Source organism: Neltuma alba, unplaced genomic scaffold (genome assembly GCF_004799145.2).
Source record: "Neltuma alba isolate B1F8T4 unplaced genomic scaffold, ASM479914v2 tig00011324_pilon, whole genome shotgun sequence".
NCBI lineage: Eukaryota > Viridiplantae > Streptophyta > Magnoliopsida > Fabales > Fabaceae > Neltuma > Neltuma alba.
In genome coordinates this window covers 39,316-56,969 of record NW_021636031.1, presented here as the reverse complement: position 1 = coordinate 56,969, position 17,654 = coordinate 39,316, and the positions used below count along the sequence as shown (strand labels likewise).

General features: G+C 34.7%; 3 protein-coding genes across 5 annotated transcripts; 1 reads left to right on the top strand and 2 right to left on the bottom strand.

Moving 5' to 3' along the window:
- The first annotated feature begins 4,861 nt into the window (after window positions 1–4,861).
- LOC114711963 (pentatricopeptide repeat-containing protein At4g01570-like) lies at window positions 4,862–7,291 on the top strand. The gene has a single exon (XM_028896403.1). The coding sequence runs from the start codon at window positions 4,879–4,881 to the stop codon at window positions 7,270–7,272; it is 2,394 nt and encodes a 797-aa protein (XP_028752236.1). The 5' UTR covers window positions 4,862–4,878; the 3' UTR covers window positions 7,273–7,291.
- A 203-nt stretch (window positions 7,292–7,494) lies between these two features.
- Window positions 7,495–11,022, bottom strand: LOC114711965 (probable inactive purple acid phosphatase 29). Of its 3 annotated transcripts, XM_028896407.1 has the most exons (5): window positions 10,868–11,022; window positions 10,433–10,767; window positions 9,467–9,861; window positions 8,515–8,984; window positions 7,495–7,785 (listed from the first exon to the last, which is right to left on the bottom strand). In XM_028896407.1, coding segments are annotated over exons 2-5 (1,149 nt in total). In that variant the 5' UTR covers window positions 10,716–10,767; window positions 10,868–11,022; the 3' UTR covers window positions 7,495–7,784. The 3 variants fall into 3 exon arrangements, with proteins under 3 accessions (XP_028752240.1, XP_028752238.1, XP_028752239.1); XM_028896405.1 differs by having other exon boundaries at window positions 10,433–11,022; XM_028896406.1 differs by having other exon boundaries at window positions 8,534–8,984; window positions 10,433–11,022.
- Window positions 11,023–13,466: 2,444 nt separating this feature from the next.
- Window positions 13,467–15,495, bottom strand: LOC114711966 (uncharacterized protein C594.04c-like). The gene is made up of 3 exons (XM_028896408.1): window positions 15,236–15,495; window positions 14,894–15,157; window positions 13,467–14,342 (listed from the first exon to the last, which is right to left on the bottom strand). The coding sequence occupies exons 1-3, from the start codon at window positions 15,476–15,478 to the stop codon at window positions 13,863–13,865; spliced, it is 987 nt and encodes a 328-aa protein (XP_028752241.1). The 5' UTR covers window positions 15,479–15,495; the 3' UTR covers window positions 13,467–13,862.
- Window positions 15,496–17,654: the final 2,159 nt, after the last annotated feature.

Here is a 17,654-nt window from a genome sequence, read left to right as displayed (position 1 = left end):
TTCTTTCGGATAACCTACGACACTGTCTTTTTTTTATTACCAGAAATCTACGACACTGTTTACTCCTTTACAATCATCATTTACATATAAAATAAAAGATTAATACTTCTACGCCTCTAAATATAAAAGCCAAGTAGATTTTATATTTAAGACCGAAAAAGTATAATTTTTTATCCCTTAAATTTAGTAATTTAATTTTAGTATCTCAAGTTTCAAATCATAAATTTCTTCATGACACTGTCTTTTTTTTTTTTTAACCAGAAATCTACAACACTGTCTACTCTTTCACAATCATCATTTATATATAAAATAAAAGATTAATAATCCTCCGACCCTAAATATAAAACCCAAGTGAGTTTTATATTTAGGACCGAAAGAGTATAATTTTTTATTCCTTAAATTTAGCAATTTAATTTTAGTATCTCAAATTTCAAATTATAAGTTTTGATTTCTCAAGAAACAACATGACTCAAGTTTTTATTAAATTATAGGAACCGGTATTTTAAATAAAAAGAAACTTGAGGGACCAAAAGATATGGTTTGAAACTTGAGAAATTAAAACCAAAATAAAAATAAACTTAAAACACTAGAATTGTATTAACCCTGAAATAAAACAACAGGTACTTTTTCATTTACATAAGGATTACAAAGAGAGAGAAATGTGCATATAAACAACAGCTACTGTTTTCATTTATATAAGGATTACAAAAGGAGAGAAATGTGCATAAAATGACAAATATTTCCTCTCGCTTTAATGCAGAGACGATTTTTTTTGGTTAGATATAATAACAAGATAACAATCTAAATGCATATTAATCTTATTTTATAATTCTAATAATAAACATTTTTTTTGGTTCGGGATCAATTTTCAGTTAACCATAACGTGCGTTCCGTGAGATAGCAAGAAATGAAAATAAAAGCTTCTTTTGAGTTGCTAAAAAGATCGGCTAACCATATTTTTAATAGAAGTGCTAGCTGATCAACCAATAAGGATTAAATCCAGAACTAGTTCTGCATAACGTGGTGAACCAAGGTTCTAATTCCTACTGGGAGGAGTGCCCTCATTTAGTATCTGACAATATCTCAAATAGGTTTATATTTAAAACCAAATTAAATATCAAACTAACTACAATATTAAAAACGTGAAGAAATAAAATGTCTAATATACTCTAATAATTATAAATATAGGTATAAAAATGATATATTCAATTAACAGAAATATTTAATGAACTTTTTAATCCACATGCTTGTGAAATTAAATACAATTTGTAAGCATCTCGTGTAAAATTTAAAAACGAATTGGTTATAAATGATTCAGTTAAAAAAAAAAAAAAAATAATGACCAATGATAGGAGTAAAAGGGGAGAATTTCAGTACAGTCCCACAGAAGCCACATAATTCCCAATAGGTCCCAAAAGATTGTACTCTTTTAATCTTTAATATAAGATCCATTTAACTAATTTGATTAAATTAAGAAAGTTAGGTAAGTTAGTTAATTATAAAAAATATGACACATTTTTTCTAAAACACCATAATCATCTTTCTTAATATCTCATCTTCCTCTTTTCTTTGATTATGGTTGAAAGAGTATCTGTAGGGGTAATTTAGAGAAAATTGATAAATATGATAAATGAGTCTTATATTTAGGATCAAAACCAACCTAATAATTGGGTCCTATATCAAGGACCGAAAGAGTAGAATTTCAATAAAGAATTAAAAGACCAAAATGAAATCATGCTTCAATATTAAAATACCAGAATCCCCTTTCTTTTTTTAAAAAGGAAAGTTGTACTAAAATTCTCCCTTCAAAAGACAAGTTCCTTCTCTGCACCATTACTGTTGATGACGGGCGATATTGGTAGCCTTTTTCTCTTCGTTGGTGACATCCTTGGACTCCCTCCCTCTCCCCCTCGCTAAAAGCTTCTCCTTCATCTCTCTTTCTCTTTGTCACCATCTTCTGTTTGCTCGACCTGCCTTCACCTTCATCTTCCTTTCTTAGTCCTTTCTTAGCAAACTGTCATGGCTTGTCACTGCACCAGATCTGTTCTTTGTTTTTTTCTTTTTTTTCAATCCGGTTTTTGTGTTTCAAAACCTACTTTTTCATACTTGTTTTCTTAGATGTGTTGGGGAGGGAAAAGGAACAATTCGCAAAGCCAATGAAAATTACAAAGTTTGATCTTTGCTTTCCAAATCTGGTTTTTTATGGTTTATTTTTTCTGTATCTGACGTTGGAGATGGAAGAAAAACAAAGCAAAAGGACGCCTTTTCAAATGAAGAAGGAGGTCGTCAGGGTCGCGGGTCACCGGCGAGGACGGTGTAGAGACGGAACGGGAGAACTTTAGTCTAATTTAAATGTTAGGCATTTTGGCAATGTAATATTGAAGCATAATTTCATTTTAGCCTTTTAATACTTTACTGAAATTTTACAATCTTTTGGTACCTATTGGGAATTACGTGGCTTCTGTGGGCCTACCCTGAAATTCTCCTGTAAAGGTGATAACTTTTAAGTTTTAATAGCACTTAGCTACTCCCCTGCTTCTATTTATAAAGTAAAGAGAGAAGATATTTTTGGTCCTATTTATAGGACTCTGAAAGAAATTTTTTATATGAATATATAATTTTACCCCCCATTTATTATTATATTGACTTTGTTTATATGAGGTATAATATATATTAAATAGGGATAAAGTTGGAAAGTTATTAAATTTTAAAGGAGAGTTAATGAAGTTTAAGGTTTTTTCTAGCCTGTGCGAAACATACTGAAAATGCCTTATAAATAGGACCAAAAGAATACTAGTTAAAATCTGACAACTTTTAATAGTCTCTGTCAAATTAAAATATAAACTAAATTTTGTGAGAGGTGTTTGGGTTTTTTTTTTTTTACAAGATAGTATTTATTTTTATCTAAACATTTAATGAGTTTTTTTAAAAAATTTTATTCTCATACTTTTTTTTTATTCAGTACATCTTTCACTTATTTTTTATTAATAAGGATATATTTAAAAAAATAACATGACTTATATATTGATTGTTTCAAACTGATTTTAGCTAGTTTTTTTTATAAACATAAATAAATAAAATTTAACTTATATTTTGAACAGGAGGGAATAACACCCAACTTTTTAAATCCAAATAACATGGTTAAATAAATAGGATAATTTTAAAGCTTTAAACTTAGAGAGTGGCAGATAATACAATTGTTAAGGGGGTGAATAATTAATGAAACAAAGAAAAGTTTTTTGCTTTTGGGCAAAATGAAATATAGTACTCCTCCTGTCCTTAATATAAACTTAATTATTGAGTTGATTTTAGTCTTAAATATAAGACCTATGTTTCATATTTATCAATTTTTCTTAAGTTACCTATATAAATAATCCCTTAATCATAATCAAGTAGAAGAGGGAGAGAGGATATTAAGGAAGATGATTATAGGGTTTTGGGAAAAACATATCATACTTCTTATAATTAACTAATTTACCTAACTTTCTTAATCTAATCAAATTAGTTAAATAGCTCTTATATTAAGAATTAGAGGAACTGCTATTGATTGTTTGATCTCCTCTTCGTTCAATGCTTTGTTTTTTTTTTTTTTGAGCTGACAATGCCTTGTTTTTATTGAGAAATGATCACAGCCTCTTATGCTTGTCTCAAGAATTCATACTAACAAAGGAAATATTGATGACTCTTGACTTGTCCTTAAACGCGCTGTGCTTCGGTATGTAAAGTCTTCAATGGCCTTGAGGGCCCATCGCTGCTTTGGTGCGGGGCCCAGGAGGATGTTTGTTTTTTTGACCAAGGGGCCCAGGAGGATTTACAGAAACAACGCTTTGTCAAGCCCGAGTTTTGTTGATTGTAGAAAATGCGTTGACACTAAAGATGAATCTAGTGGAATATGCTATTTATTTATATCGTGACTAGTGAATATTTAAATTTAGAAGTGTTTGTATTTAATGGCAAAAAATTATTAGGTTTTGTGGCAAAAAATATATACTACCTCCGATACTTAATATAAGATCTGGTTTAACTTTTATTTTGATTGTAAATATAAGATCCTAATCTATTTTGTCTCTCATATTTATATATTTTTTCTCAAAATAATCTTTTTAATAATAATAGTTCTAACTAATATATTTGATTAGTAAAGATATTTTAAGAAAAATAACACTTATTTATTACACATAACTAATTTAATTTAATTTTTTAATATTTTTAAATTAGTTAATTAATTTTTATATTTTAGTCGGAGGTAATACTTTGTGGCAGGAGATTTTGGGTTTGATAATTTCAGGCTCGGGTCTGGGGATGAAAGAAAAATGTTGGGGATCGACCCAATCTACCCGGAAAAGGATTAAGAATTTTTTTTTTTTTTTTGGGTTTTAGAATAAGGACCTGAATCTTTACACCCAACATGAAAGCACAATGTTATTTTTCCATTCCATTAGTTAATACTCATCGCTAATAAATATAAAACCTAATTATTAAATTGATGATTTTAGTGTTAAATATAAAACTCATTTATAATATTTATCAATTTTTTTAAAATTATTTTTATAGATACTGTTTTAATTATAATCAAGTAGAAAAAGAAGAGAGAGTATTAAAAAAGATGATTATGATATTTTAAGAAAAATGAATCACATTTCTTATAATTAACTAACTTACCTAACTTTTTTAATCTAATTAAATTAGTTAAATAGATTTTATATCAAGTATTAATTTCTTCAGCTTTTCTCACCAGCCCCCTATTCTCCAGTATATTTTGCCTATGGTCTCCTTATTATCTATTATTCACAGTTTACCCCAGCTCTTGTTCTTCGTCTTCTGTCCTAACGCGTCTACCATAATCGTCTGTTGGAACTACTGGGTATTCGCAATGCAATGCGCCATGGAAGATCCCCAAGAACGATATCTAAACAACTCGGAGACTTGCTCCTGGTGGCTTCTATCACAAAAACTCTGTCCGAGTCCGGAACTCGGAACCTTGCCCTCGACCCAGCTCACACATCTCAACTCACTGAGCCTATCCTCCTCCGAATCCTCTCTAATCCATCACTTCATCCTTCAAAGAAACTTGATTTCTTCAACTGGTGTCGTTCGCTCCCAACCAAGTACGCGCACTCCGCCGCCGCCTACTCTCACATCGTCCGCACCGTTTGCCGCGCCGGCTACCTCAACGAGGTACCGAATCTCCTCCGCTCGATGAAGGAAGATGGCGTCGCTGCTGATTCCCAAGCCTTCAAGCTTCTCCTCGATTCTTTCATTCGGTTGGGTAAGTTCGATTCGGCGGTAGAAATTTTAGACTGCATGGAAGAACTTGGTGCTACCTTGAATCCCCAAATGTTCAACTCAGTTATTATTGCTTTGGTAAGAAATAACCAGGTGCGTTTGGCTCTGTTTATATTTCTTAAGCTTCTGGATGCTGAATCCGATGGTTGTGGTGACTTTGGTTCTGCACCTAGCTGCATTGTATGTAACGAAGTGTTGGCTGCTCTTAGAAAAGCAGACATGAAGGTAGAATTTAAAGAAGTTTTTGAAAGACTGAGGAACAAGAAAGAGTTTAAATTTGATATCTGGGGTTACAATATTTGTATTTATGCTTTTGGGTGTTGGAGTGATCTGAGTACTTCTTTAAGTCTCTTCAAAGAGATGAGGGAACGAGAATCTGATGGATCTGGGAGTTCAGTTGGGCCTGATTTGTGCACCTATAATAGTTTAATCAGTGTGCTCTGTAACGTTGGGAAGGTCAATGATGCACTCATAGTATGGGAGGAGCTTAAAGGGTCTGGTCATGAACCTGATGAATTCACTTACAGAATCCTTATCCAAGGTTGTTCCAAGACTTGTAGAATAGATGACGCAACTAAGATATTTTACGAAATGCAGAATAATGGATTTCAAATGGATACAGTTGTTTATAATTCTCTACTAAATGGACTTTTGAAGGCTAGAAAAATTTCAGAAGCTTGCCAGCTTTTTGAGAAAATGGTTGAAGATGGGGTAAAAGCCTCATGCTGGACGTATAACATTTTGATCGATGGATTATTTAAGAATGGAAGGCCAGAGGCTGCTTATACTTTATTTTGTGACCTGAAAAAGAAAGGCCAATTTGTTGATGGAATTACTTACAGCATCATTGTGCTGCAACTTTGTAAGGAGGGTCTACTTGAGGAGGCACTCCAACTGGTGGAGGAAATGGAAAGCAGAGGTTTTGTTGTTGACCTAGTTACCATAACTTCACTCTTGATTGGCATCCATAAACATGGCCGTTGGGACTGGACAGACCGGCTTCTAAAGCATGTAAAAGAGGGTGATCTGGTGTATAATGTTCTCAAGTGGAAAGCTGGAATGGAGGCTTCTATGAAGAGCCACAAGAGTAAGAAAAAGGATTATACTCCATTGTTCCCTTCCAAAGGAGATTTTGAGGAGATGATGATGAACCTTATAACTTCTGATAGTACCCACCTCGATCCAGATGCTGCTACAACTAAAGATGAGGGATTGATATCGTCCTCTGAAACTGATGAGTGGTCTTCATCACCCTACATGGATAGATTGGCCAATCAAATGGAATCTAATGGCTATTCCCCTAAACTGTTTTCTCCTACTCCAGCTCAACGAGTTCAAGAACAAGGTTCAGATTCTTTTGATATTGATATGGTGAATACTTTCTTGTCCATTTTTCTGGCTAAGGGGAAATTGAACTTGGCTTGCAAACTGTTTGAAATTTTCACTGACATGGGTGTGAATCCTGTGAGTTATACATATAACTCTATAATGAGCTCATTTGTGAAAAAGGGCTACTTCACTGAGGTTTGGGCTGTTCTCAGTGAAATGGGGGAGAAGGTTTGCCCAGCTGACATAGCAACATACAATGTGATAATTCAAGCCTTAGGAAAGATGGGAAGAGCAGACCTAGCCAGCTCTGTTCTTGATAGACTACTGAAGCAGGGTGGTTATCTTGATATTGTTATGTATAACACCCTCATCAATGCACTGGGGAAAGCAGGCCGTATTGATGAAGTGAACAAACTCTTTGAGCAAATGAAGAATAGTGGTATAAATCCTGATGTTGTGACTTATAATACATTAATTGAAGTTCACAGCAAGGCAGGTCGATTGAAGGATGCTTATAAATTCTTAAGAATGATGTTGGACGCTGGATGCACGCCCAACCACGTTACGGACACAACTCTAGATTTTCTTGGGAAGGAGATTGATAAATTGAGATACCAAAAGGCCTCAATTTTGAGTGAAAAGGATGATTCTTCTTGAGGTTATGAAGCCTGGTGTAGCTAACTAAACTTCGGAGAATATAATTCTGTAAGTTTCATGAAAGTAGAATTCTGCTCTATAGTGGTACTTTATTGTCGTGAAATGGTAGCTTTAAGGATTGGAAGTCTCAAAAATTTAACACTGTCCGCATTACAAATCTCAGCTTCGTTGGGGAGATTATTATCAAATGAGTGTATCTGTAACGTAACTCTAGCATCAATATATCAAAATCCGCTACAGCATATATTTCAAAACTTAGATTAACAGACAATATTCTACAGAAAGGTAATTGCATAGCATTATAGCAAAAATCCCTTTTTTGGCCCCAAATTAATGAACCAACTCTTTGCTTTATTCTTTATCACCTTCTGTTGCTGCGTCATAATACGTATACCAAACAGGACCTATGGATAACATTTATCATATGACAGCTCATGACATCTTTCTACTCAAGCTCCCATTAGTCTGCTTCACCTTCGAATTTTGAAGAGCCAACATTTCAAATTTTCCTACCTGTTAGAATCACAATTACCAAAAGAAATAACAAGTTAGAAGAGATTATGTTTAAGGGAAGACAAGAAGAAATTAAGGAACAGAAGCCATAGCTAGACTTCTACATACACGCCGATTCGTCTCAACACTTATTATGCACATGTTATTAACACATATTTGTCCAAACTCGTTTATCTTTGGTCTATATATCAGTTATCCCGAAAAATACTCACAGAATGTGTAATTAGAGTTCAATATACATGAATTTTCTTCTGTAAAGAACTAATGTGAGGTTTCTTGGAAATTTTCATCACAGTTTACTCCTATGCGTTACTTTGTGAGATAGATTGCCCTGAGAAAATTCCAAGTTCACGGCGGTTGCTATATTCTTCTCTTAAATACAACCATTCTTTCCATACTTTTGCCTTTCTATAGCCTTTACAAATAAATTTCATCTGTGTTTTTGCCATCATTTGTAAAATTTAAGCAATTCCTCATTCCCTTAAATTCAAGTTTACCGTGCTTTAACATTGTGATATGCCTCTACATTCGCACCAAGTTCTAAGAACTGTTTTTCCAGTTCCTGCTTCTTATTTTTCAACTGCATAACTCATCAATGCTTATGCAAGAATGACGAAAAAAGAAATTGACATCTTTTATATTCAGTGGCATTTCTTGATATAAATTTCTAGAGCTGGATCCCTTGTTTTTCAGTCTTCCGTATAAGCTAAGAGCAAGAAAAAGGCTCACTATTCCAAGGATGGCGTACCATGAAGGCTCTTGCTCCACAGGACCTGACCATCAATGCCAGTAAGATGTTTATCATCAAGGCGTTTCCACGTTTTAATTGACTTGACATCTCCCCAAGTTCCCTTCACTGTTTTCTCCAAGCTAGCTACGACCACTCTTGCTCTTCTAGACCACCCAGCCTTTCCATAAGCATGATATCCAAATCCCCCACCATAACAAAGATGTATACCTGTTAGCTTGCCACAGAAGTCATTAATGTGATCATGGCCAGTGAAAACTGCCTTCACATCTCCAGCTTCGACTAGCGTTGTAAAGAAACCAGAGTTCACGGAAGCCGAGCTAATGCCTTCCTGTCTTACACCTGTGTAGTTTGATGAGTCAAAAAAAGCATATTCTGGTAATGGGATGTGAAAGTATGCAAGACCGGGAGCAGGCGCTTTCTGAGGCATTGGTTCGTGCATGTAGGCTCTCTGCAGAACAAAGAGGAAAGTGGTTGATCAAAAGATAACAACCAGGGGTTAAGTTTTGACATATTAGCAAAGAGCTAGAGGTGCAGATACAACTATAGTAAGCCATTCAATTAGGTCTTGTTCATTAAGGTTCTTGACTTGGGCATCAGGATTAAATAAAGGATTTGGATAAAGTAGTTCAGACTATGGGCTACTTTATCATTTCAGACATAACCTATACTCTGTCTATACATAGGCAGCCAGCCAGTTACACCAGCCACCTTCCTCTAATATTTATTGGTATTAAAAAATCCGATTATTGAGTTGTTTTGAGATTGCCCATTGCGTGTTTCCTTTTGGTTCCACATCAGCTAAGTTAGGATCCGGTGATCCACAGAAATTTCCAGCCATAAGCAGCAGTTGAAGCAACAATCAAGAAGATCAGGATGAACCCATTTAGAGACTAAACTAAAATGATATCCAGGGAAATGATGAAAAAGTACCCGAAGTCTTGCAGATGTTCGTTGGAACCAAAATTGCTGGGAGGGCTTGATCCAACCATAGCCAGGAATGGAAGGGGAAGTGGAGTAATCACCACTATCAAGAAAGTAGAGATTGAGAACTGATTTGTTTGCAAGTTCAGTTCCCTCAACTCCTTTGACCTCCAGGTTATAGTTCCCAAAACCATCAATGATGTGTACTTCTAAAGGATTGAGTTTAGAAAGAGTGTTTTTCAACCCCACAATATGTTTCATCACCCCTTCCCTAGAGAGGGTTCCTTCCTGATCATGATTTCCCAAAACAGCTACCCAAGGAATGTTGGATGCAATTGCTGGAGCAAATGCAGCATCCAATGATTTTGCCGAATCCGAGGAATCAAATCCAAAGATGTTATCCCCTGTCACACCACAATGAACACGAACCTTTATGGGATATCAAACAAACATGTAACTAACTGGCTTCACTACAGGTGCGACCGAAAACTCAAAATCAAATACTTTGTTTCATACATACCAAACACAATCAACGTACTGATTTACAAATCATAGAGATAAATCGATTTTACTATTCCGCATGTATTAACTACTAAAATACGCGTGGATCCTTTCACAAGGATAATATATTAAATCTTTGTTCGTTCTCTAGTATACTGTTTCAATAGGCTGAGTACGAGAACGTGTTTTAAGGTTCATTTCTGTCATCAAACTATTGAATGATTGGGATTTCACTGTTCCTGATGCCATGTTTCACTCGAAAGTATCAAAGGAAGGAGATTGTTTCCAGAAACCAGAAGAAGGATGCGAGTAAGAAGCACAAATACAGAAGATAACATGAGCAAAATATGCAGTGTTTCTATGAAAGTTACAGGTATGTTGCTTCAAAGGACAGCGAGAAAAGCTACATCAGTAATTTACGACAAACTTTTCAATAGGAACAGAAGTGACAAATAAAAAATATGAGCTAAATACCAGTAAATACGATGAGATTGGGCTTCTCGACAAGGATCATTCTCTGAATAAAGGTAGTAGTATTAAGGTCGGAGCAGGAAGCATTCTGAGAAGGAAGCACATCCAAGCAAAGTGTACTCTCGCCATTTGCATAGTGCATATCCGCCACCTGCAATATCTTGAACTCTCCATTCTCACCGAACCTCAGCTTCTGCGTCTCTATTGGGTTAGATTGTTTCGCCGCCAATATGCAAATCGGAAGCAGACAGAAGGAACACACTATCAATGCCACCGGCACCGCCATGAAGTCAAAACCCAACGTCTTCTTCCTGGTGCTCTTAATACCAGAACCGCTTCTACTATTCGAAACCATCTTGGTTAGGTGGTGAGTGTTAAAGGGTTGTAAATGATTCAAATGATGCTCAGAAAACTGAAAAGAGAGATTTATTTAATTCCGGAGGAGGAGGTGAAGCAATCAATATCACCCAGTTGATGTCGTACGGAAAGTAAATGAAGAAAGCCCAAAAAAAAAGTGTGAATCCAAACAAGAAGGTTTCGATGTTTATGTGTGAAAAGGATAGAGATAAAATCGACGAAGGAGGGATGGGAACGGATACTTCTGGAGATGACGAATTTCTAACAATCAGAGTCAGCTCCAGTTTCTTCCGCTTCCCTCGTGAAGCACATACACGATCAAGAAATTTAACAAAACAAACCTTAAAAAGGTTAATTTTCACTTAAAAATCCTTTTTTTAATTATGAAGACAGGAATTAAGGCTTAATATTAGACACAACATAATCAAAGTCAACAGAACCATTATAACAGAACAGTTAGCCGTATATAAAATCTGATAAACGAATGGTAAGTTGAGCTTCTAGGAGTTTCGATATATTCCGTTGAATATTAAAAATTACTTGATTAATGATTAAGGTATATGGTAGTGTAGCTGGGTAGGTGGTTCAATGTTATATATTTTACGTACAAAACAAAGATCTGGTCTCCTCTTTTTTGTAGAGAGATATTGGGCATTAAATGGAATTCAATTCACTCAACAATTATTGCAAGTGAAGGAGCAGAGCCGAAAAAGATGACTAATCACAAACCAAACAAATGCCGACAACCATATGAAGTTTTTTAATGTAAACTTTGTTTGAATTAATCATCGTCATTTTCATGGCTGTACTGTTTTTTGTCCGAAAGTTGAGCTCATCCGTGCATGTGATCCACTTCTTTATGCTTTTCTTATTTGTGCCCACTTTATTTTTTCTTTTCTTTATTACGTCCTACAATATTAATGAACTTGAATCTGCAATCTTCATCCCAAGGGAACAACAATACAACTATTTAAAAACAAAATAAAAAGACGCAAGTTGGGATCTCTATCTCTTATTGAATGAGGTCAAACCTTTTTAAGAATCATTTGCACTGCACTTTGTGATTTTATTACAGAACATAACATCCATGTGGTTTTGATTTTTTTTAAAGTTGTATTTTCCCTACTTGTATTGTTTTTCAGAACGAGAACGGTAAGGCTGATAATTATGAGCTTGGCGTTCACGTCAAAATTGAAAATTCAAAGCATGGAATGGGAACATTACAGTTCATATTTAAATTTATGCAGAAATATTGTTATCTTAAATTTTCTAAATTCAATTTTTTTTTTTCAGAGTTTAAATGTTTAATTCTACAATTATTTAAAATGATTTTAAATATAAAAACTATGATACATAAGTATATTCCAACCTGTCATGCTTTCTATATTGTCACTATTCTGTGCATAACAGTTACTCTGTTTTTTAGCAGCCTGTGAGCAAAATAGTGAAAAGCTGTCCTCTTTATTATCTTAATCAAAATCAACAGAACCATGATACGATAAAACTTAGCATCGCACTTTGATACCTATCTCCGTAGTATTCTTTACCCCCCTCCCTTTATGCAGTAGAATGACCGGGACTGGATCCTATATATAAATATATATATTTTTCACATATATTCAAAGTGAATTTGTAAATTAGGAACAAACACTTGATCTGAGATTCACATAAGTGAAACTAAATAAATAGGGCCTACTCAATGAACCCCATGTTAATTGCAGATCCTTCTGTAAAACTTATCTCACAAGAGGATGCTTTTATGCTGAACAGAGGACTAATCCTTTTCTTTCTAATCACATCTCCAATTAATAATTGAGATAATTTCAATCAAGCTGTGGTTAGATGAGCTAAAAAGTCTTCAGGAATAGACACTGAATTAAAGAGGACCACATATGCACCCGTCTCAGTGATCATAATCTATCACATCAGCCTTTACTCCTGGAAAACCTTAGCAGAATCAACGTCTCAGCTATTAATCTACTAGCAAGAAAATGCAATAATTGAACTAAATTTTAACTCTTGAAAGTATGGCTCCCTTTTCCTGAGGTTTTGAACCCCCTATGTGGTAAAGCGTTCCTCCTCCACATACTGTAGCATAAAAGAGGAAAGACATCAAAGTTTTCTGTAGGAGTCGAACAACGAAATTAGGCACTTCAACAAATGTCATGTTTTTCAAGATGTTATGTGCTTGTTTTCAGATTACGATCATCCCATGGTTCCATAGAATTATTACTGATTATTAGCATTAGCACTTGCAGTAATACTGACGCATTCCCAGACAAATAAAAGGATTCAACTTTTATATGTTATATATTGACTGCTAGTGCAATTCGGGTTTCTCACCAACACAAAATCCAGTTTCCAAAAAAAAAAAAAAAAGCAATACAAAATCTAGTTGGATCGAGTAGCTCAATAAAAGACTGAAAATTTATAGCTAGTTTACTTGGTATCATGAGAAATTAGCCATCAAGGTAGTATCATGCCCATTTTAACTCTTAAGATCAGAAATTTATACATTCATGGAATTTAAATTCTCTGTATTCACAATTTGATTGCATATAGTGTAGTTGGAAGGAGATAGAGAAAAATAAAATAAATCTGTGTCACTCTCTCGTTAACTGCAGTTATAGAGAATCTAATTTTGAGATCATGATCATGAAATAATTTTTTATTATTTTTCTTCCAAATATTTATGTATGGCTTCAGGCCTCCATGAAAGAAGCCTGAAAGGGCCATCTAAAGAGAGAATATATTCATTGGCATAACCAACATTCATCTTCATCAGGTAGCTCCTGAACTAATTTTGAACCTGGCAAACCAGATTCAACGAGAAATGTTCTCTCTTTAGGATATTATGGATTTAATCTATGCTACTCCATCTAATCATATGGTATATATAACTGATGTAGAAGATGCACTCAAATTTTTGCAACAGCACTATGATCTTAATCCATATAACTGTTATCGTTACAACTCAGGACTTCCTCAAATCAGATAAACGACAGTGAACTACAGTACACAAACCTCAAAAGGCACCAACATGATTCTTGTGCGGTTATAACTAACCAAACAAAGATCAAGAATCCTTATGTTTTTCTTCCAAAGCAGAGGACTTGAACCAAGGGACCCACACCGAAGTCTTCTTCTGATAACGCCTAAATGCTTCTGCTCTGTTAGCTTGCTTAACCATGCGGTCTTCAACAAGCGTAGTCACATAAGCCAAGCACATGGTATTTACTAATGCCCCAACAAAGGCCCATCCTTGTCCCAGGTTCCAGGCAAATAAACCTAGTCCCCACCACCATAGCTGCTCTCCGAAGTAATTCGGATGCCGGGAGTAATACCACAAGCCACTGTCAAGCACAGGGACCACAGGCTTACCAAGCCCTTTCAGCTTGTCGTTTCTACTCACAAAGTCATAGAGTTGTGTATCGGCAAAGTATGCTATGGCAATGCCACATACACAGACGACAATGGCTACCAAGTCCCAGATGCTCAAAGGCTGGTTCATCGTATGAATAACATAGAATGGAAGGGACAACGCAATTATAAACACCTGCAAATGAGCAAGACACCAAGGATGAAGCACCCATTTAAATGACATAACATTTGGACCAAACAGCTATGAAGCATTGCTATTTCACAAACATAAGGGTAAGATGTCTAATTCACATCTGACAGTAGGAAATACAACACATAACTTCAAATTGTATTTGAAGATCATAATTTTGTTGTCTCGTATCTGCTAAACAGGCAATCAGACAAATAAGCATGAAGCATCAACACTCGTGTTGAAATAAGATGACATGATATTTCAAATTACGTTTAAACACCTCATTTCTTCTTTTTCCTTTCCTTTTTTCATTTTTCTTTTTCCTTTTTCCTTTTCTTTCTTTCTTTCTTTCTTGTGCCCCATGCTAAACAGACCATTTGAGAAAATTAATACATACTGAATACTCACATCTACACGATACCACATTTCAAATTATATTTAAGCATGCTGTCTCGTATCTATGTAGTACAGGCCATTTAGTAAACAGGTTAAGGGGGTTTCTTTCCAAATTGGTTTAACAGAGGTGGAAGGGAAAGAAACCGAGAAATACTAACCTGCTGAGAGACGTAGACGGCGAAGAAAGAAGTCCACCACCAATGCTTTCCATACTGATGGCTCAAATCGGTGAAGCGCCAATCCTCTCTGGCACCCCATTGCCATTTCTCTCGCCTGAAGTAGTTATGGCTGAGCCTAATACTCCAAACCCATGTCAACAAGATCACGATCCTCGACCTCCACCAATTAAACTCAGCCAAAGGATGAGCCGCATAGTAATGAACAAGCATCACCGGTATAACTGTCCAATACGGGTCAATCATCTGTACAAGCAAAAGTCAATTTCCATACAATGGAGAAATAAAGCTGAAAACCTAATCAAAAGAAAACGCGTTACGCACCCAGTGGCTAGATTTGAGAAGGCCGATGATCCAGAAGAGGACATTGACGTTGAAGAAGAAGAGTACGTTGGCCAATAACAGAGGATGGTGATAGCACCATGCCCACAGATTGGGGCCAGAATCGATGCGAATTGCAGATTCATAGTTCTTAAGGAATGAAAGATAAAAGAGAATAGAGGGAAGAGGAACCAAGAATGCTATGAGAGCATTCTTGAGATTGCTATGACCAGCACTGCCTCCCATGGCGTCTTCACTGGATAACTGTCATGCGCTAAGGTAAACATTTGAACTTTATAGACCCCGAGAAGAGAAAAAGCTTAACCACCAATCATATATGCCAACAGTAATAATTTGCACAGATCCTTTTCTGCTCCCGGTTCCCACCACAGAAGCCACGCCCATTTACATAGTGATAAAGCGGATCCCTTCCCTTATCCCCTACAATGATTAGCTGATCTTCTATGATCCCAGCTCTCCTTGGTCTTTGGACAAAAAAGAAAAAGCCAGATTATAATCACAATCAATATAATTTATTAAAAGGAAAGGAATGGGTATTCTTAAATGAATGCTATCAAGTTAACCTTAAAAAGAGGCTCAAAGCATTTTCTTTCAAAATAGCAAATCCCCGACTTTGTAAGGGACTTCGGTTCCTTATCTTGTCCCTGACCTCATGCATTTTCTGCTTCTTTTGTTAATCTATTCCCTATCTCGATCTTTAAAGTAGCTAGTTAATTTAAACAGATTAAGTAAGTTATAAACAGGTATTCTTCCGGTCCTAAATATAAAATCATTTTTATAGTGTAATTTAAAACTACATTATAAAAAAGGTATTATATTTAAAACTAGAGGAGTATTATTTTTCTTAGAACATGATTGCTAATCATGTTTATTAGATAGAAATTATATTTGATAAAATTTTTAATATGTGCAGCTACTATAATAAGTATTTAAAAACAAACAAACAAATATGAGAAACAAAATAGATTGAAATCTTATATTTAGGATCAAATTAAATATCAAACTAATTCTTATATTAAGGATAAGAAGTGGTATAATCTCTATATATATATGTCATACATTTTTTTTTAGAGAAAATGATACTATTAAATATTTCAAATATTGTTCTCAAAATTTTGCAATGTTTATATGTTAGGTGGAAACATGGAGCACATTAGTCCATCAAATGAGTATTTTAAGTGATGGCTATATCATTTTATTTCACAGGTAAGTTAGAATATACCTGCAATGATGTTTGCCGCCTGCGATGGGGTACCTAATGATATACCTCGAGATTCCCCTCAAATCCAAAGACCCTTTGATGAAAGCCACCCATTATTATTAACCCCTTCAATTTGCTAATCGTGTTGGACTGCATGCCTTTGAAATTGGAGATTAATGGCCGAAATCAGCGCAGGGATTAGAAAACCGGAGACAGGGACCACAAAGTGTCATCAACAAACCATATGCACTGCTCAAGATTTTTATATGTAAATAAAACAACAATGCATGCTTCAATGTTTCTATTTCTTTTATTTAACACTACCTTTTGTTTTTAACGTCAGATCTTGCTTTTACTTTGCATTTGAACTACAAAATACTCTTCTTATCCTATTTATAAAACACTTTTAATATGTTTCATACAGATCAAGAAAAATATTAAACTGTATTAACTCTTCATTAAAATATAATAACTTTTCAATTTTACTTCTATTTAATATATACACCTTTAAAAAAAAATATCTCCACCATAATAAATGAAGAACAATATAATACATTTATGGTAAAAAATTTAATGAAATGACTTATAAATAGGACAAAAAAAAATCTCTCTCTCCCTATAAATAAGACCAAAGAGGAGTAAATCTTATACTACCTCTCTCCTCTTTCCGGTTATTAATATAAAAACTAATTTGACATTAAATTTGATCCTAAATATAATACTTTGATATATTTTATTTTTTATATTTATCTATTTTTTTCAATATAGTTTTTGTAAAAGTTATACGTGTTAAAGGTTTTATCAAATAATAGTTCTGGTTAATACATATGATTAACAAAGATATTATGAAGAATATAACATGTATTTATTACAAATAACTAACTTAACAAACTCTCTTAATTTACTCAAATTAGTTAACTAGTTCTTATATTAAGAATCAAACGTAGTATTAGGATCCGACAGTGTTTTATTATTATACAGCATGCGTGCATTAGTGGCCTGATTGCTTTGGAATATCTTTTTCTGCATTTAGCATGCCCTGTTTTGCTCATCGCAAACGCATCTATTATTCAGCCATCATTCTGTCCACAGCAAAATTGTCCCCCGCGTATATATTTTAACCTCGATCGGACTATGCATGCGTTATGAAAAGCTTGGCCCTGCTACCACTTACAAGCGGAAATAGATGGTATTCTTGAC

Excerpts from the sequence above, each read along its gene's own strand:
- LOC114711963 (XM_028896403.1), top strand. The coding sequence starts at position 4,879 with ATGCGCCATGGAAGATCCCCAAGAACGATATCTAAACAACTCGGAGAC.
- LOC114711966 (XM_028896408.1), bottom strand. The coding sequence starts at position 15,478 with ATGGGAGGCAGTGCTGGTCATAGCAATCTCAAGAATGCTCTCATAGCA. Across the intron at positions 15,158-15,235 it reads TTCTCAAATCTAGCCACTGG|ATGATTGACCCGTATTGGAC; the intron begins GTGCGTAACGCG and ends TTGCTTGTACAG. Across the intron at positions 14,343-14,893 it reads CCGTCTACGTCTCTCAGCAG|GTGTTTATAATTGCGTTGTC; the intron begins GTTAGTATTTCT and ends GCTCATTTGCAG.
- LOC114711965 (XM_028896405.1), bottom strand. The coding sequence starts at position 10,784 with ATGGTTTCGAATAGTAGAAGCGGTTCTGGTATTAAGAGCACCAGGAAG. Across the intron at positions 9,862-10,432 it reads CAATCTCATCGTATTTACTG|GGGATAACATCTTTGGATTT; the intron begins GTATTTAGCTCA and ends GTGGTGTGACAG. Across the intron at positions 8,985-9,466 it reads GAACATCTGCAAGACTTCGG|AGAGCCTACATGCACGAACC; the intron begins GTACTTTTTCAT and ends TTTGTTCTGCAG.